Source organism: Mastacembelus armatus, chromosome 17 (assembly GCF_900324485.2).
Source record: "Mastacembelus armatus chromosome 17, fMasArm1.2, whole genome shotgun sequence".
Classification (NCBI taxonomy): domain Eukaryota; kingdom Metazoa; phylum Chordata; class Actinopteri; order Synbranchiformes; family Mastacembelidae; genus Mastacembelus; species Mastacembelus armatus.
Genome location: NC_046649.1, coordinates 11992937 through 12009981, shown reverse-complemented (window position 1 = coordinate 12009981; position 17045 = coordinate 11992937). Strand labels below are relative to the sequence as shown.

Sequence of the window (17045 nt, the reverse complement as noted above, 5' to 3'; positions counted from 1 at the left end):
CTCCCTCATTGATTGAACTGACTTATAAAGTGCTCCATGATCCAGTCAGGAAAGCAAATACTGACCACTACCATGAAAACCAACCACAAGGGACTGAACCGGAGCTAAGAGAGTGTACATTAGCGAGAAAGATGTAAGTTGAAAGCCAGCATTTTGGGCTAATCTATTGCGAGTGCATCCAGCACCTCTGCAGTTTGTGTAGCAAAGATATCAGTTTGTGTTTATGGCCTTCTGCCTGCATGACTCCAGGGCTTCCTAGTCAATCAATCAGACCTCATACTGTACACCAGCAGCCCAGATGGTTGCCTTCGGCTTCTTGTCGATACAGTTTAAAGCTGTTTTCCATCCACAGACTCCTCACACCGCGTGCAGGCAGCTCAGGCATACCCGCCGCAGACACAAGCCTCTTTCAAAGGGAACAAAATAAATCACCATAGAAATGTGTGATAGCTCGAGGCCCGTGGGGCTTTCAAATGCTGGTGATAGGATGTTTCCTGTATGCACTCTCATTTTCAAGCAAAAAATAAGCAGTAAACCAGGTGGCCAGCCAGGAGCTTCACTGAGATATACAGTGCTACAGACTTAATCAACAGATTGTGGCAGGGATGAGATCTCTTCTGGTGGGAATAAAATGTAGCTGAGAAATACACTCTGAATCTTTTGAATAAATAACCCAGTGGTGTGGTCCGAGGAATGGAAATTAAAATGCAGCTTAAAGGATAAAGCCATTTTTTACAGCTTGGTTGTTGGGTGTCTTCCTCAGTCTTTATTTCTATTGACATGCACTGCTCTCAAGTAAAAGTCTAGCACATAACCCCATAAATCAGCAAATTATTGTTTTTACACTGTGGTTTTGAGATACAATGTGTGTTCAGTGACTTTCAGATCAAGCCAGGCTTGCTCTTTCTAGTCTTTGTACTAAGCTAAGCTGACTGACACTGATCTACCGATTGAACTCTAGTTCAAAAGTATGTTGTCCATCAGTCCTAGCTCAGCACCAGACTTCTGAAATCCCATTCTCTGTGACCCAAACCAACCATCTAACATTACCAAGACGGCAAAGAAGACACCACAATAAATAAATAGCAAAAGTCACAGCTCTCCTCTTTTGGTGCAGCTAACCACCCTCCAACACCTCAATACCCTGCACCAGCGTATAACAGAAAAGTCCTTCACCTAATTTCAACCTAATTTTTTAAATGTGCCCATAATCACATTGGGATCCTAGCAGAATGTAAGGGTAAGATTTTGCTTTAACACACTCCCCTCCAAAAGTATTGGAACAGTGACGCCAATTCCTTTGTTTTTGATATAGACTGAAAACATTTGGATTTGACATCAAAAGTTGAATATGAGACCAACGATCAACATTTCAGCTTTTATTTCCAGGTATCTATATCTGGATCTGATATAGATGTAACAAAACACCAAATTTTTATGAGCAAAAGTATGGTAACAGATAGATTTAAAATAGATCAAAGTAAATAAGAATTATTTACTTTAGTAGTGTAGTATTTTAGATTTAGTTGCAAATCCTTTGCTTGTAATAACTGCGTCGAGCCTATGACCCACTGACATGACCAAACCTTTGGATTCTTCTTTTGTGATGCTTTTCCAGGCTTTCACTGCAGCCTCTTTCAGTTGTTTGTTTTGGGGGGTTACTCTCTTCAGCCTCCTCTCCTCCTGCCATTCATGTCAACATCAGCTAAAATACATGTTCTATAGGGTTTAAGTATGGAGATTGACTTGGTCAGTCTAAATTAAGGAATTGGCTTCACTGTTCCAATACTTTTGGAGGGGGAGTGCACCCAACTAAGAGATTAAAATAAAGCATTATATCAAAGTCTAGAAGAAATTAAAATAAATATACAGATACATGGACACACATTACAAATAAAACAAAAGGATGACAGTGTAGAACATTTTAAAACAAATACAAAGAGCTTACCTTTTGGGCCCAGTGTCACAGTGCTGATGTTAGATCCTTTGCTGCTCTCTTCCTCAATATTACCAGGTAACAGGGCACCCGAGCCCACAGTGTGAGACCAAGCAGACTCCTCATCATCTGGAGGCCCTGACAATAAAGGTGGATAATCCAGTGAGCTGTTCAGTAATTCTTTCTCCACTGGGACCCAGTGAAGGGATGTTATGGGGTTAGTGGAGCTGTCCTGGTTGTCCGAGGGAGAAGTAGGGGTCATGTGTCCTGATTCAACCATTTGAGTCTGTGATGGAGGATGGGAAGTGGGTGCTGATGGTGAGGGTGATAGGGTTTGGGAATAGGATAACGGTGAGAAAGTAGATGAAGATGATGAGGAGGAAGCGGGTAGAGATGGGAATGGGGAGGGGGTTTGGGATTCAATCAGAGACTGATACGGGGATGACTGAGATAATGACCTAAATGTTGAGATGGACAGGGATGCTGAGGTTGATCGGGATGGGGATGCAGATAGAGACTGTGTCTGATATAGCTCTGGTGAGACAGATGGTGATGGGGTTTCTGCTGGTAAAGCGGACAAGGATTTGAATGTAGGAAAGTCAGTGCCTTCAGACCCAGTTGTGGTCATGACTGTGGGTTCCACAGTACTGGCAGTAGTAGTAGTCGTAGTAGTGGTGGGCATGGTGGTGGGCATGGCGGTGGGCATAATGGTGGTGGTGGTGGTGGTGGTGGTGGTGGACTGTCCTTTCCTGTGACCCCTCTCTCTGGATCTTTCTCTGGATCTTTCTCTGGGTTTATTTGTTTCAACCGGTCGTCGTGAAACTTGTATCTCCCCTTTTGCCTCTGCACCAATGATTTCTCCACTCCCCTCGTCTTCTCTTTTCTCCTTCTCCTCTCCTCTCCCCTTCTCTTCGCCTTTGCCCCTGTCCTCCCCTCTGTTCTTCTTCCCCCTTCCTCTGCCTCCTCTACCACTGGCTCTGGAGGTCACTGTCTCCTCCCTCTTGTCACCCAAGTGGGTTGTGGTCTCTGCTTCGACACGGAACCAGATTTCCCCAACAGATGAGGTGATTTCAGATGCTGAGCCAGAGGTGGTGGACGTGTACATCTCGGAATTCTCCCAGCTCTTGGTGCTCTCTGTAGTTACAGGAATATTGGAGGCAGCCAAAGTAGATGCCAGACGAGTGGGTGAGTCTTCACTGGCTGGTGTAGTGTTCTCCCTCGTGGGACCATTGAACCATGAACCTTCCCAAGAAAACAAACCTGGAGAGGGCACAAAACAAACCAAAACAAAAGAACAAGGGAAGTCAGGAGTGCAATTATTGCGGTCAAAAAAAGACAAAGCCAAGAGTGATGAACAAAGTGAAAATTATTGTCTGAATTCTCTGCTTTGCCAAGGGAGACAAAATAAACACGCCTAAGCTGTCTAAGATTCCCATCAGCTGCACCAGCACTGTCTACACTTCAATATTATCAATACCAGTAGGAAAAGATCTGTAGAAACTGAGGAAAAACATTTACAAAAAAGCTCTGAACACGTCTCTCTACAGTATGTTAAAACATTGTTGTCACTGGGGAAAGAAACCCAGAGACATATGTATGGGGACTGGATAAACAAACAAATAAGCTACATTAAACTCCTTGCCAATTAGAAGGAGCTGTGTGTGTGTGAAAGGTCTGACATTCAACTGTGAGTGCAATACAGTGTGTGCTTTTGAAATAATTTAACACTGTGTTTATGTCATGTCTGAGTTACCATAATTACTGGTTTGGGGTTTGTAAATGCCATTCATGTCAACATCCACGTCATAATTAAATCTAATAAGCCAGAATTTTTCAGAAACCAACTCCAACACATCCAGCGCATTATGGAAATGTCTGAAAAGTCTAACAATATTGGTGCAGTATGGTAATCAGTGTCTGCAGTTCAAATAAATTACACCAAAAAAAAGTGCTATATTGTCAATGCACAGCATTTTTAATCCTCATGCAAGCAACTGCGATCAAACAATTGTCTTGATTTGTCCTTTGACATGAATGCCTGCCATTTGTAAATTGCCACCCTTGTCATGTGACGTAAATGCAGCACTAAGCAACTCATAAAGAGAACATTCAACCTCTGAGCTGCGAAGACATCAGTCTGAAAGATGCATAATGATTAAAATGGCTAAAGGAAATGTTCCTAATACATGACAATAAATAGCACTGTTGGCAGAAATAAATAACATAAATAACTAATGAGGAAAAACATATGGGTGAAGGTCTGAAATCCCTTTGAACACATAGACACAAACACACATGTACACACATACACACACATGCACATACACGGAGTCAGAGCCAACACAATGAAACTAAAGACCACCCTAGTCTCACAGATCGCCTAAGAATTGAATCAATAATGCTGTAACACAGTTTCAACAAACACTGAATAAAGATGCCTGCCATTCGGAAACCACCATCACCCAGTGCCAAAACACAAAGATGTGTAAACATTCTTTTTCCATCATCTGCCTGCGTTCATGGTTGAAGAAAACCATATGTTTCCAATGCAAATGCCTCAATGCTAATAACAGGCTTCCAGTTCTAAAAGACATTTGGAAACATGTTTTCTCTACAGACCTGATAAGAACTGCAGCTTAAATGACTCACTTATCTCTGTCAGTTTGATTTTTCACCATCCACTTAACCTGAGATATAAATTCCTGCATCATAATTATAACTTGTTCTTTTTTAAATTAGCAATATAGAGCATATTGAACATGGCCTGGTTTATCACCTTGTGCATCATTATAAAAAATCCTGCAAGATGACATGAGATTTTAAAGTGTCTTTCTGTTTTCCAACTTGGTGAATCATATTATCTAAAGACTATATTTCTACACGTCTAAGCAAATATATAAGTGATGTTTCTTATGAAGCTGAAAAGATAATATCAGCATTTTAGTGTTAGTTTGTGTTATTGGATTTTCATCTAATTTTGTTCTATTTAATTGGACCAGGACAACAACTTGTTTAATTATACATTTAATTTATTTTACATCATTCAGTATTTAATAACACCCTGTGGTCACCTTGTAATATTTCATATTTCACATAGACTTTTCATTAATAAAAAACTGATATTGAATTAACCTTACAGCATTTTCCTAAGAGGTAATGGGTAAGTAAAGGTTTAAAGAACATATCATTTTAACTACTTAGGGTGAATCCCAGTCTCAAGAAAGCAGTTGCTATCAGCTGGAGCTCATCAGCTGAATGAGCTTAATCACAGCTCATTAGTGACCCTACAGGAGATGCAGCCTGAGCTACACAAAAAGGTGTAGCTTGTGAACACCAAAGACATTTTTCCATTTTAAAAGCTTGTGCTAATCAAATAAAATATGATCCAGGGGCTTATTTGTACTATAATGAATGTACCATACAATTGTACAATTCTGCTCAACTATTGTTGCCCCAACATCACAGACTGAAAATTTCCATCAGAAATAAGCTCAAAATACCTGCTTATACACATGCTGTCATTAAAGTTGAAGTAAAATGCCTTTGCTTTGTCCACACTTCACACCGTTACAATTCTAACATGTACATGTAAACTGTAAACAAAACAATTAAACCGAATCACAATAATTTTACATCGGCTTTTATAGTTTGATTAAATAATACATGAGCACTGTCAGGCATTCAGTTCACTGATTTGAAACAATAACATTTCACACACCTGGTGATGTTGTTCTGGATGAATTTGACTCTTCATTTGTCTTTTCTGTAGCTGTCTCCTCTTCCCTGGCCTTTTCACTTGGCACTTGGGTTCCCTCCTCATCACCAGGCCCCACCAGGTAGTTCCAAGGCTTCCAAATGGACTTAACAATCTTTGAGATCACCTGAAATAATAAGTGGAAGGAAAGAAAATTAATTAATTAGTTACACAGTATGTTTTAGTATTTCAAATCTTATAACAAAAGTTTAAAATCAGACCAACCTTCTTGTCAGCAGGAGTTGGGTGAACTGGTGGACGGAGAAACTCCTCTGAGTCAGGACCAGGCTCCAGTGGCTCCCCCCAGTCTAAGGAGCTTTGCCCTGGGATTAGCTGGAGCGTCACATAGGGGCCTGAGGAATCCGAGGACCAGGGCCCTGTAGCTGAGTAAACAGGTACGATAAACCATATCTTTGGTCAATACAAGCAATCTTTTATACAGGTATTAATGTTTGGTAACAGACTCACAAGGATCAGCACTGTGAAGAGTGGCCTCCTCTTCAAGGTCAACCAATCCTGTCCAGTTAGAAGGTGAAACATCCGTGCCGTCTGAGGACCCTGTATAGATGAATGTACAAAGAACATGGTACTTTTACCCATTTGTATACATTCTTACTATGTCTGTAAGATTTTCTGATTAATTTGCTGGTTTATGCTGCTACAGATATGCTACTCAAAGAAAAACATACAATTTCTGGTAGTGGTGGTTTGCTGTGTAGTCCGGTCGATGCTGTCTGTCCCTGTAGAGTCAGTGTCAGTTGAGCCAGTGAGGTAGCTCCAGGGCTTCCACAATGAGGTGTAGATCTGAGAGATGGAGCCTGTATCCTTCACTTTACCTAAGGAAGAAATTTGAAGAGATTTGCTGTTCACATGACAGTTGCTGCAGGATTTTATCTAATTTGCTTCAGTGTTAAAACCAACTTTCATCCATGAAAGTGAGAATTATTGTATTTTACATCAACAGTCCTGTCCTCTCTCTCTCTGTCTCTCCCACTGCTTCAGTCAATCCAGCAGATTCACAGATACATGACAGTGGGATAGATAGTGAGGATCAGAAATCAGTGTTGCCATAGCTACAACAGTGGAAATTACACTTATTTTTATTGTTACTACATTAACACCACCCGTCCACATGCATATCAACACTTCTGTCACAACTGAGATAAATCATTATTTCTGTGGCCATATTTTATCTATATACTCTTATTAGTGGCACTGATATAAAATGACATTTCAAGCTTATTGCAATTATACAAGAGTCAATGTGTTTGTGTCTACGACTGTCTGAAGAATAAATAATGAGTTAGCTCTGTGCTTTTAAAGATATAAACAAAAATATTATCCAATTGCAACCTCTGTAGCAGTAAGCATCATATAGCGCTGTGGTGTTGTCAGTAGTGCTGTTGGCTGTGACAGTACGGACTCCTGGCTGGCTCCCTCCACAGTCTGGGCGAGGCCATGTCACCGGGTAGCGGACGCTGCCATCAGACAGCCAGCCTGGGGCGCAACTGTCTAGGCCGGCTCTCCAGGCCAGATAAAGCTGCCCTACCGTGGCCAGCTGCCCCCCTAGAGAGACACATCGGTCTGAGGCTGAAGACAGTGACAGCCTGCTGGGGACCGAGGAGTGAAACACCTCACCTGGAGGAGCATGACATGCGAAAGGAGGTTGGCAAGATGCACATGGTGCCTGTAAAACTTCTAGAAGGTCGAAACATGAGTTAAATGAGTGCATATGAAGACTTTAATACCCCACATAATAATACCAACTGGTACTGTGCTTAAAGGTTAAGGCGGATGATAGATGGTTACTTCCCCATCCTGGCTGTGGCTCTTTGCCCCAGGCACTTTAATTTCTATTAAAGTCATAATTCTACAAAAGCACGTACAAATATAAAGTTTCACTAAAAAAAAGCTTAATCATTTGCGAAACCATCCTAGGCACTGTGGATGTTACAGAAGAATGAGTTAATGTTGCATTTGTTCGAGACTATTTTTAGCTGTGGATTAATATTTATTTGCTATTTTCAACAGCAGGTCACTGTTTGTGGGACTCGCTTAAAATAAACCACATGCCAGTGTTCATTTAAATGAGAAAACATGTCACCTAAGGCAAAGGTGTACAGCACTGATGCTGCTACTTTTACCGATTTCGGACAAAAATGAAGGTTACACAGAGGATTAAGCTTTGGATACATGGCTATATGAACAACAAACTATTAGGATTTATCATTGTTGCTTTTTTGTATTTTCATTACAATTTGCTGACAGCGATAAAAAGATGAAAAAAAAAGAATAATACCAGACTTCTTCTTTAATACCGTGACAGAATATGATGCAAATATGCCAAAAGATGTGACAGAGTCTGATGTTATTTGTGTGTGTGTGTGTGTGTGTGTGTGTGTGTGTGTGTGTGTGTGTGTCTCTGTACCATCCAGTTCTTTTGCAAAGCAGTACACATCAAACAGCTCTTTCGGGTCCCTCTTCCCATAATTCCTCACTCCGGCAGAGTACTCCTTGTGTCCATAGCAACCAAGCTCTGGCAGCTGGACAGAGTAACTGTGGGAACAGCCAGGTGGGAGTCATAAATACAAATAAACATCATTTTACTAATCATAGGAAATAAGTACATGACTCTCTGGTGGACGTTTTACCAAATATACATTATCTCAGCTCAAACATCAAGACATTTATTTTCATCCAAAATTTAAATATGTGTTAGAACAAATTCTGTTTTTAAATGGCACGGGGTTAGAATAAACGCAAACACAAGGTAAACTAAAATAATAACACATTAGTTAAAGAATAACACAATTAAGAGTATTGAAGCAGCAGAACATGATTCTAAAGCAAATCAGGCAACAAAACAAAAGAACTGAATGTAATTTAAAGCGAAGGAACCTAGTACAAAGCCAGCCAGCAGCCAGTTTGCTGAGTACAAAGAATTGAAACAGGGACATTGCTATCTCTGTGCAAAGGTAAAAAAAATCCCCCTTACAACACCTGTAAAGTCCACTAACATTATATAATTTTATATATTTAATCTGTACAAAAACATTTATTAACCAAATGACTAATCATTTTCATATTAGGACTGGAGCTAATTATTATTTTGGGTATCAATTAATCTGCTGGTTCAAATAATTTGGTTAATGAAGTGTCCAAAAATTGTGAAAACATCACAATTATTTATATTTCCTCAAAACTAAGTTGATGTCTTCAAATGTCTAAGGATATTTAAGATTGTCAGAGTGGAGAAGCAGGTGCCAGAGAAAAGTTTGATTATTTAAATAATTGATTCCGCTCTACTTCAGATGAATCAGTTATAAAAATATTTGTTATTTGCACAGTCCTACTTCATAGCAAAGCATGAATCACTAAAACTAGGGAGCAACAATATAATGGAGAGACAAGCAGAAGGAAGGTACTGAATGTCTTCTCACCGGACAGTTTGATCGTCCAACCAGCCGGCTGCACAGCTGGCAAAACCGTCATAGTACGCCGCCCACAGCTGTGCCGGTGTGGCGATCTGAGCTGAGTTTTCCTGGCAGGCCCGCTGTGCATCACTAAATGAGAGGACGTAACGGGCGCTGGGAGCCTGGTAGTGAAACACCACACCTACAGACACAGACACAGCTGGTGAGGTAAACTTTTTAAATTATTGCAGAGGTATACCAACAGATCTAAGTTTAAAATCAGTGGGATGAAATCAATGAACACATCATTGTGGCCACAAACAGATCAATCTAGCACTGTGTGAGTTTCAGATGAAATTTCACAGATGAGCAGACAGAAAAATTATCATTGGTATTCAGTCAAAAAGACTAATTAAAAGAATTACCCAATTATTCAAGTTGAAAACTAGTTAACAAAAACAATACAAGCATGGTAAGCTACATTAATTGAGTCATTATGATACTGATATGGTGAATCAATGTTATTAATGTTTAATTAAATAAAAAATCAGAGATAGGGCTGGCAGCACTCAAATTTTAAAGCTGCCATTATCTGTCTCACATAAGCAGAACAAGGCCACTGTGCAAGAAAGCACCAAAATCATTTAAGTTAGACGAAGAATTTTAAAGCCTTTTGTGTTAATGTTGCTCCGTCTGTCACCACCATTTCTGCTTGGTTTTCTTTAGGGAGTTGTGGCACTAAACTTTTCTCACAATGAAATCTCCATTAGTGGCTGCTGTACTTACCGGAGACCACCAGTGGCACAGTGTCTCTCTCATAGTCGTTGCCCATGACAACCTGACAGTGGTAAGTGCCTGAGTCGTTGGTACGGAGGCTGGAGATCTCCATGGTAGCATTCAGAGGATTGGCAGTGTATCCTGGCAGCATGACGCGGCCACTGAAAGCCTTATTCACCTTGATTACATCACCTTTGGCACAGAAAAAGAGGTTTCTTCATTACAAATGTTTACTGTCGCCCTGCAGAATTTAGAGATACAAAATAAACTTTAAACCACCCTAGACAGAAACTCTGAAGATAATATTTTATTGCTCCATTTAATTTTGTTCACATGGCTTTGGTAAACTCCTGGAAACAATTTTGCCAAGAGAGCTTTTCATTTTGATTGCAGGACCTGCTATTGTCATATTGCGAAGGTCGTAGTCATTGTTTTGATTCCTACGTTCGCATTAGATCTTTAAACTGACAATAACGGATGTTTTTTGCATCAGCAGCCCAAAGTGTATGATCACCTTCTAGGTTCTTAAGGCAAACTCAGCAAACAGTTGCTCTTTACACATCTAACAGATAGGAAGCAAGATCAGCATTAATTTGTGTTTAAGGCCACTCAACAAATGCAAGTTAATCATACTGTAAACTCATTTTTAGTGTGGTTTTGTTTAAGTTTGGTATATATTTTATGTAAACATCTGCTAAATGCTCTACTATGTTCGTCAACAGGTTTCTAATTCTGTATCTGCTGTTTGGTGCTGTTTTTAGAGCCTTTAAAAACAGCTACCTGCTGATGAGACTGAAATAATTAAGCTAAGAGTCATAAAACCAAACCAGTAAAATGTAATACTAAAATGTAGATTTCGAATTATTCAACCTGTATCTAGCCTTGACTTTGCTAAACTCCTTCCACTCAAGTAGATTTGAATTATTTACAAGTTGAGCGGAAAACTGCTATTACAAAGGTTTATTTCATTTTAATTCCTGCTACTTCTCGTCACCTTGTTCTTTGTCATTGTTTTTCTTGTGAGGTCTGCAGATTCATTCTTTAAAATAGTCTGAGCTTAGGAGAATTGCAGAGTCAGGTGATAATTGTCTGTGAATAACCTCTAACCTCACATTAACATAAGCCATCTGATCCATTTTTAAAGTAATAGTATTCCATCTTTTTCAAGTGTACACTCCAAGCACTTGAAGAAATGTTATTTGACTGTAGAAATGTAGCTCTCAACCAATAGCTAAAATCAGACTTTATGCATTTTTGTTTTACCTTTAGCCGAAAGCACAATCTGCTCTAAGGGAGCACCCTGCCCTCCTGCTGGGAGCCGAATTTGAGTCCACAGGAGGTGAGGAGCCTGGCTGGAGGAGCTGGTCTGGAGGGTGAAGACACAGGGGAGGATGGCTTTGCCTGCCAGGGTTTGTTGCACTGTGGGATGGGTGATCCTACGCATGTTCACTATGGAGGAGGACGCACCTAGAGAAGAGCAACCATGGCAGAGAACATAACAGGATTATACAGTTAAATATGTTGGAGGACATTTTGCTTCCAAAGAAAGAAACCAATGATGATTCACCACATATAATGCATGTCTACTTTGAGCAAGGATTTAACAGATAAACTTTTTGACAGATATTAATACGTCTGCTGATGGATTAGGATAAATACCATCATATGCACTAAACAGTCAAGGAGGGATATAGAAAGTGTAGGCTGTACTGTAGCTTCTAACCAAGGTGTCTTCTAACAAGACCTCAGGGATTCATTAGCAACTTCACACTCATATTTCCACACAAAAACGAATAACTTGTTTTATCATTCCAGCAAAGGAAAGCAACACCTATACACTTGGGCTGAAAAACACACACCAGTGACCACAGTGGCTCTCAGGCTCCAACTTAATTATTTCAGCTTTGATATTTTCCTCTTTTTTCCCATTTCAGTTTTTTCACTGTTAAGACAAAAGACTTTATGTCAGTCAAACTAAGTAATTAAAAGTTATTACATGCAAAAGAAGCATAAATTTCATTTTGTAGTTTTGTGTCAGCAATTACTGTATTCGGTGTAACCATGACAACAAGATCACCTGTGCAGACATTATCCTCCAGCCTACCAAGCTGTGACATACTAAATTCTCACTAGAAAAAGCTTTTTTAAATGTACAAACTAATTTCCTTAAAGTTTTGCTTATTGACAACAGAAATATTTGTTTGTCAGATGGTTGATATGTGGGTTCAATCTCCAGAAACTGCTACTGAAAAACACTGAATTAATGTTGTTTGGCAAAAATTTGATTTAGTTTTCAAAACACTGACCAAAACACAATATTATATACTGTATACTATACTAGTTCATGACCTGCTTCTGTGCAGTAATATGGACTGTAGTCTAATGTGCTACAGTGCCTGCAAACATACATCAATAAGAGGCAGGGTACAAATTTGCTTGGTGACTGTTGCATTCGCCTCCTTTTTTTGTCCACTCCATTCACATTTTCACTGTTAGTCAAATACACAAATATGTAGAAAACTAATATCAGAGTAACAAGAGAAGCTGTGCACAAAGAAAACCTTATTTGGAATATTGCACATGGCATAATTGAATACCCCAAAGATATTTCCATCTGCATTTAGATTGGATGGCTTTCACAAGCTGAACCTCCTGAGAGTTTCTCTGTGCAGAAGAACGCCCCTGCAGCCTTTCCCCCAAATCAGATGTAATCACAGAATCACAAATACCGCGGAAAAGCACGAGGGCCAGAACAAGCCTGAGAGCAAGAAGGAGACCGAGATGGAGGGAAGGGAGTGGTGTAAATTGAGAGATGACAAGTGCACCCTGTAGCATGGTGGTGACAGATGGGACAAAAGAAAAACAGTCTAAAACGAGGAACAGAGAGCTGGAAGTGACATGAAAGGACACTCTGTCAATAACAGACAGCATGTCTTATTCCTGTCAGTCCTTCTCCAGAGTCCACTGAGCTATAGACAAACTACAGGCAGGGTTTTAAAGCCAATACCAGTGTTTCTTAAACTGGATCTGCAGCTTGTGCTGGCTAATTGAATTTGAACAGTTCATGCCAAAAATGGTTTTGGGGTAGCATTTTTTGTCATCTGGTGACCTGTCCATGGTGTACCCCTGCCTTTCACACAAAGAGAGCTGGGACAGACTCCAGCAGATCCCTGTGATTCCTAAATAGGAATAAGTGGGTATAGATGATGGATGGATGGATTTTTTGTAGTATTGTTGACCACAAACATATGAGGACATACTGACAAATACTATTGCAGCAAAAATGCATCTTTTTTATATCAAAAATGCTAATCATGACTGTTCACTTTTCATCTTGCAAACAATAATTTTATATTAACCCAAGTCTGCTCACTAGTTTTTTGGAGCCTTTAACTACATCACACAGTCTTCCTTAATAGTTTGCTGACTTGTTGAATACATAGACAAAACTATATTTTCTCATGTTACATAAGTGGACCCTTAGTTTGGATTTTTTAATCAGTATTTATATTGCTATTGTTATTTCTAGACCCACTTATCCTATTCATATGCTCACATGGCTGGATTCTATCCCAGCATCATTGGGGGATAAGACCATGGACAGACATTTTTACAGCTCAACCATGACAAAACTGAGATATCAGTCACTATCTGTCTTATTTACTGTATTTTCCGGACTATAAGTCGCACCGGAGTAATAGTCACTTTTAGCAAAAACAGTCTTGTTGAACAGGATAAAACATATATAAGTCACTTTGGTGTATAAGTTGCATTTCTAATTAGACTAATTATAGACTATAATGAATGTAGGCTAGGCATAACAACAAACAGAAGTGCATTACTGAATTCATTCATCCGTGTCAGGTAACGTTAATCAACTGTGCCAGTGTCGGTGTGGGGGGAGATGAAGCGGTGTGTCCGCCTCTCTTGGGTTGCCCCAATGCTGACACTCAGGTGCAGACTTTATTACCTGCAGCTTGAAGTCTGCAGTGTAGTGCTTTCCTTTGGGCCGCATTTTCACTTGTGTTATATTAGGAGTTAGCGTGAACATAAACGTTCTTACTTTTTCAGCGCTACAATATTATCTTCAGTTGAGTCAAGAGTGCATTCTAATGCTAGTGACTACTTGAGAAAATGACTGTAAAGTAAAAAAAAAAACAAACAAAAAAAACCCAAAAAAAACCAAACGGTATATTTTATCATATCTTATTCCACAGGTCTTCAGTTTCATTGTTCATTGTCTTTTTTCTGTTCTGTGTGCATCAGTCTCATTATTTTTGCTTTATTTTCCACATTAATTGTCTTATTTTCAATTTTTCACTTATCTAAAGCACTCTAAATTTTCTGGACATATATAAAAAGTGCTATATAAATAACATTTTGATTGATGGATTGATTGATTGAAAAGATCAATATCACTTGCTTGTCACTTAATAAGAAACTATAGCAGCTTACCTTAGCACAAAGTCTAAAAAAGAAAAAGACCTAGCCTAAGCGAACAAAGTTTCCATGACGGGACCTCTGAAACTCACCAATTGTCTCTTTATTTCTTATTGGTCCAAAAACTGCAGTGGAAAAATTAAAAGCTGTGGGTTTGTGCTGGACTGTTTCTTGGCATTTACTCCTCTCTACCAGAACTAGACATTGCCCACTGTTTTCAGTCCTTATGCTAAGCTAACTGGCCACTTATAGACAAGAGTTTGATCTAACTCTCAATACAGACGTTGATATGTGTATCTCCCAAAATTTCAACCTAATTCTTTAAATACAGATGCTGTACATACGCGAATCATTTGGCTGACAAAACAGTCCAATTCCAGAGGCTCTTCCAACTACAATGGGTGTAGCTTTCTTGGACCAAACAATATATTGATTAACACCTAAATTAAAGATATATCAAGTGACCATGCATTAGGTATCAAGCATTTGGACAGTAGCAGAGTTTTCCAAGGTCAAATATTTTCAAACCCCACACATAAACAAAACTTTAAACTGCCTTGCTTGTTCTGGTTAACAGACTGAAGATGGCCATCATCACACCTCATATGATTAACTGCTTTATCCATATGTGTCTGTTTGGTATGTTTTGATGGCTTTTTCTTTTAACTGGTTGAGGGAAAATCGTATGGTAAATTATTTAAAATATAAATATTTTCACAGCTTAAAATATAAGAATATTGTGTTGTCCTTGCAAAAGCTTAATAGAATAATAGCATGTTGCAATCCTAATGTTTGAATTTTAGTAGTGAGAAGATCCTCTCATAAACATGAATGAATGTAGAATAATAACTTTCTGCTGTCAGAGTGTTATGAGTGGTGTAGTACAGTTTTAACTTTATAAACGAATGATGCAGTTTCTCGTAACAAAATTCCAGGCTGACCAGCTACCACCATGCATGCCAATTGCAGAGAAGTAATTAAAGAGAGGAGCTTATCTTTACTACAGGCAGTCAGCAGGCTGCATGTGGGATCAAACTTGCGATACTATCCACCAGAGACTTGTGGCTCTGAGATGTTTTGTGTCTTTGTTCAATAATTGTGAATTTTATGCATAGTTGTAATGCAACAGATGGTCGACTAAACTTGCATAAATGACTCTGGAGGTGTTCCAGCTCAATCCCACCGCGCATGTCTGCAAACATCCTCAGCATGTCAGCTTTCACTTACAACACTCAAATTAGCAGACCTGTCTTGTGTATTTGTCTGTATTCTGGTCCAGCTGCTCCCCCTCCGTCTTCCCATATGTACTTTTATGTTTCCTCCCGCTTATCTGATCGGTCCCACTATTTTCTTCAAACACACACGTCTGTGCTGACATATTCTGCTACCAATGACTGTTGTTTCTTTATATCTAAAATCCTTGATTAGCTTCTAATGCAATGAAAGCATTTGAAAGAAAGTAAGAATGGAGGTAGGAAACCCAGAACTCACCCAATCCTGAACAGAGCAGCAGCATGACAGCAAAAAAGACCCGCCACTGAGCTGCACACAGAGTGAACACCATCCTGGACCTGCAGAGAGAAAGAGAGAGGAAAGAGAAGAGCGCAATGAGACACGATTAAGAGGGAAGACTGATACTAAGAGGAGAAACCAAGTCAAGGTGAAATTTTGCGTAAAGTGAGTGAGAGGCAAATTGTACAGTGCTTGGGTTAAAAGCTTCATATTTACAAAGTTTGGTGATTTTCATTGAACAGATTAAAGGCAATTTACTCCTGTGTGAGCTTAACAAAAACTCCACAGCTGTTTGATTTATAAAGCCTGTGGCAACTGGTGGAAACACAAAGCTGTGTTTCATAGTTCAAAACTAAAAAGACATAAGGTTTTCCCCTGGCAAAAATGAAATTTATTGTTTGTACTGCCAGCTTCTAAGTCTGTTGCCAGTGTTCACACAAACCCAGACACGTCACTCATCTTCACGAGTTGTTATGTGAAAGCATGTTTTGCAAGTTGAGAAAGAAATATTACTGATGCAAAAACTAGTGATGACTTTCACAAGTTTTTGAAAGTGCATATTAGTCAGACTTTATTTTGTTTTTTTCTTATTTATTGTACTTGCTTCACTGTACTCTCACCAATATTAGCCTTCCTATTATATACACACCACTGGCCTCACCTATAATTTTATAATAACACGTAAATAACACTACATCCGTAAGGACACTTAAAGACTCAGGCATAGTTCACTGGAGTTTGTGCTCAGTGTTTTCCAGACAGTGAGCAGACCACTGTGTGTGACAGGATGTAAACCATTGGTACTGCAGTGAGACAAGGTGACCTATGAACCCATCTGCTATTGGAAACGGGAGGATGTCCTATTGGATTCATTATATTGATTTGACAGATCCTTTTGTTCACAACAACTAAATCTTTTGACCCAATATCCATTCTCCCACCTGAGCTACAAACATAAATAACACTGGTCTAAAATACAGTGTTAAATCTAATTGGTTTGTATCCTCACTGCAGTGAAAAAGTGATGGTGCAGTCCTACTGCACAACTTGGAGGAAATCCTACCACACAACAGAAATGAACTGCTGACTTTGCCAGAGGATTTGGCTTGTGGCCTGAAACTTCTCAAGTCAATGGAAAGACGCCTGAGACAGCACTTTATTGCCCCATACTGGTGTGAAATGGAGATGAAGATGAGAGTATGCTTTTTGAAGA

General features: G+C 39.4%; 1 protein-coding gene across 1 annotated transcript in view; it reads right to left on the bottom strand.

The window, feature by feature from the left end:
• The window catches only part of LOC113134474 (neurocan core protein-like), a 28791-nt gene extending 12911 nt beyond the window's left edge, over positions 1 to 15880 (bottom strand). Inside the window, exons 1-11 of the mRNA XM_026313863.1 lie at positions 15812 to 15880; positions 11144 to 11347; positions 9890 to 10072; positions 9131 to 9305; positions 8119 to 8246; positions 7044 to 7328; positions 6380 to 6526; positions 6159 to 6248; positions 5916 to 6073; positions 5655 to 5817; positions 1949 to 3196 (exon numbers count right to left, since the gene is read on the bottom strand). Of these exons, the coding sequence (XP_026169648.1) occupies positions 1949 to 3196; positions 5655 to 5817; positions 5916 to 6073; positions 6159 to 6248; positions 6380 to 6526; positions 7044 to 7328; positions 8119 to 8246; positions 9131 to 9305; positions 9890 to 10072; positions 11144 to 11347; positions 15812 to 15836 (2806 nt within the window). The 5' untranslated portion in view covers positions 15837 to 15880. The remainder of the gene's footprint in view (positions 1 to 1948; positions 3197 to 5654; positions 5818 to 5915; positions 6074 to 6158; positions 6249 to 6379; positions 6527 to 7043; positions 7329 to 8118; positions 8247 to 9130; positions 9306 to 9889; positions 10073 to 11143; positions 11348 to 15811) is intronic.
• Between the last annotated feature and the right edge of the window lie 1165 nt (positions 15881 to 17045).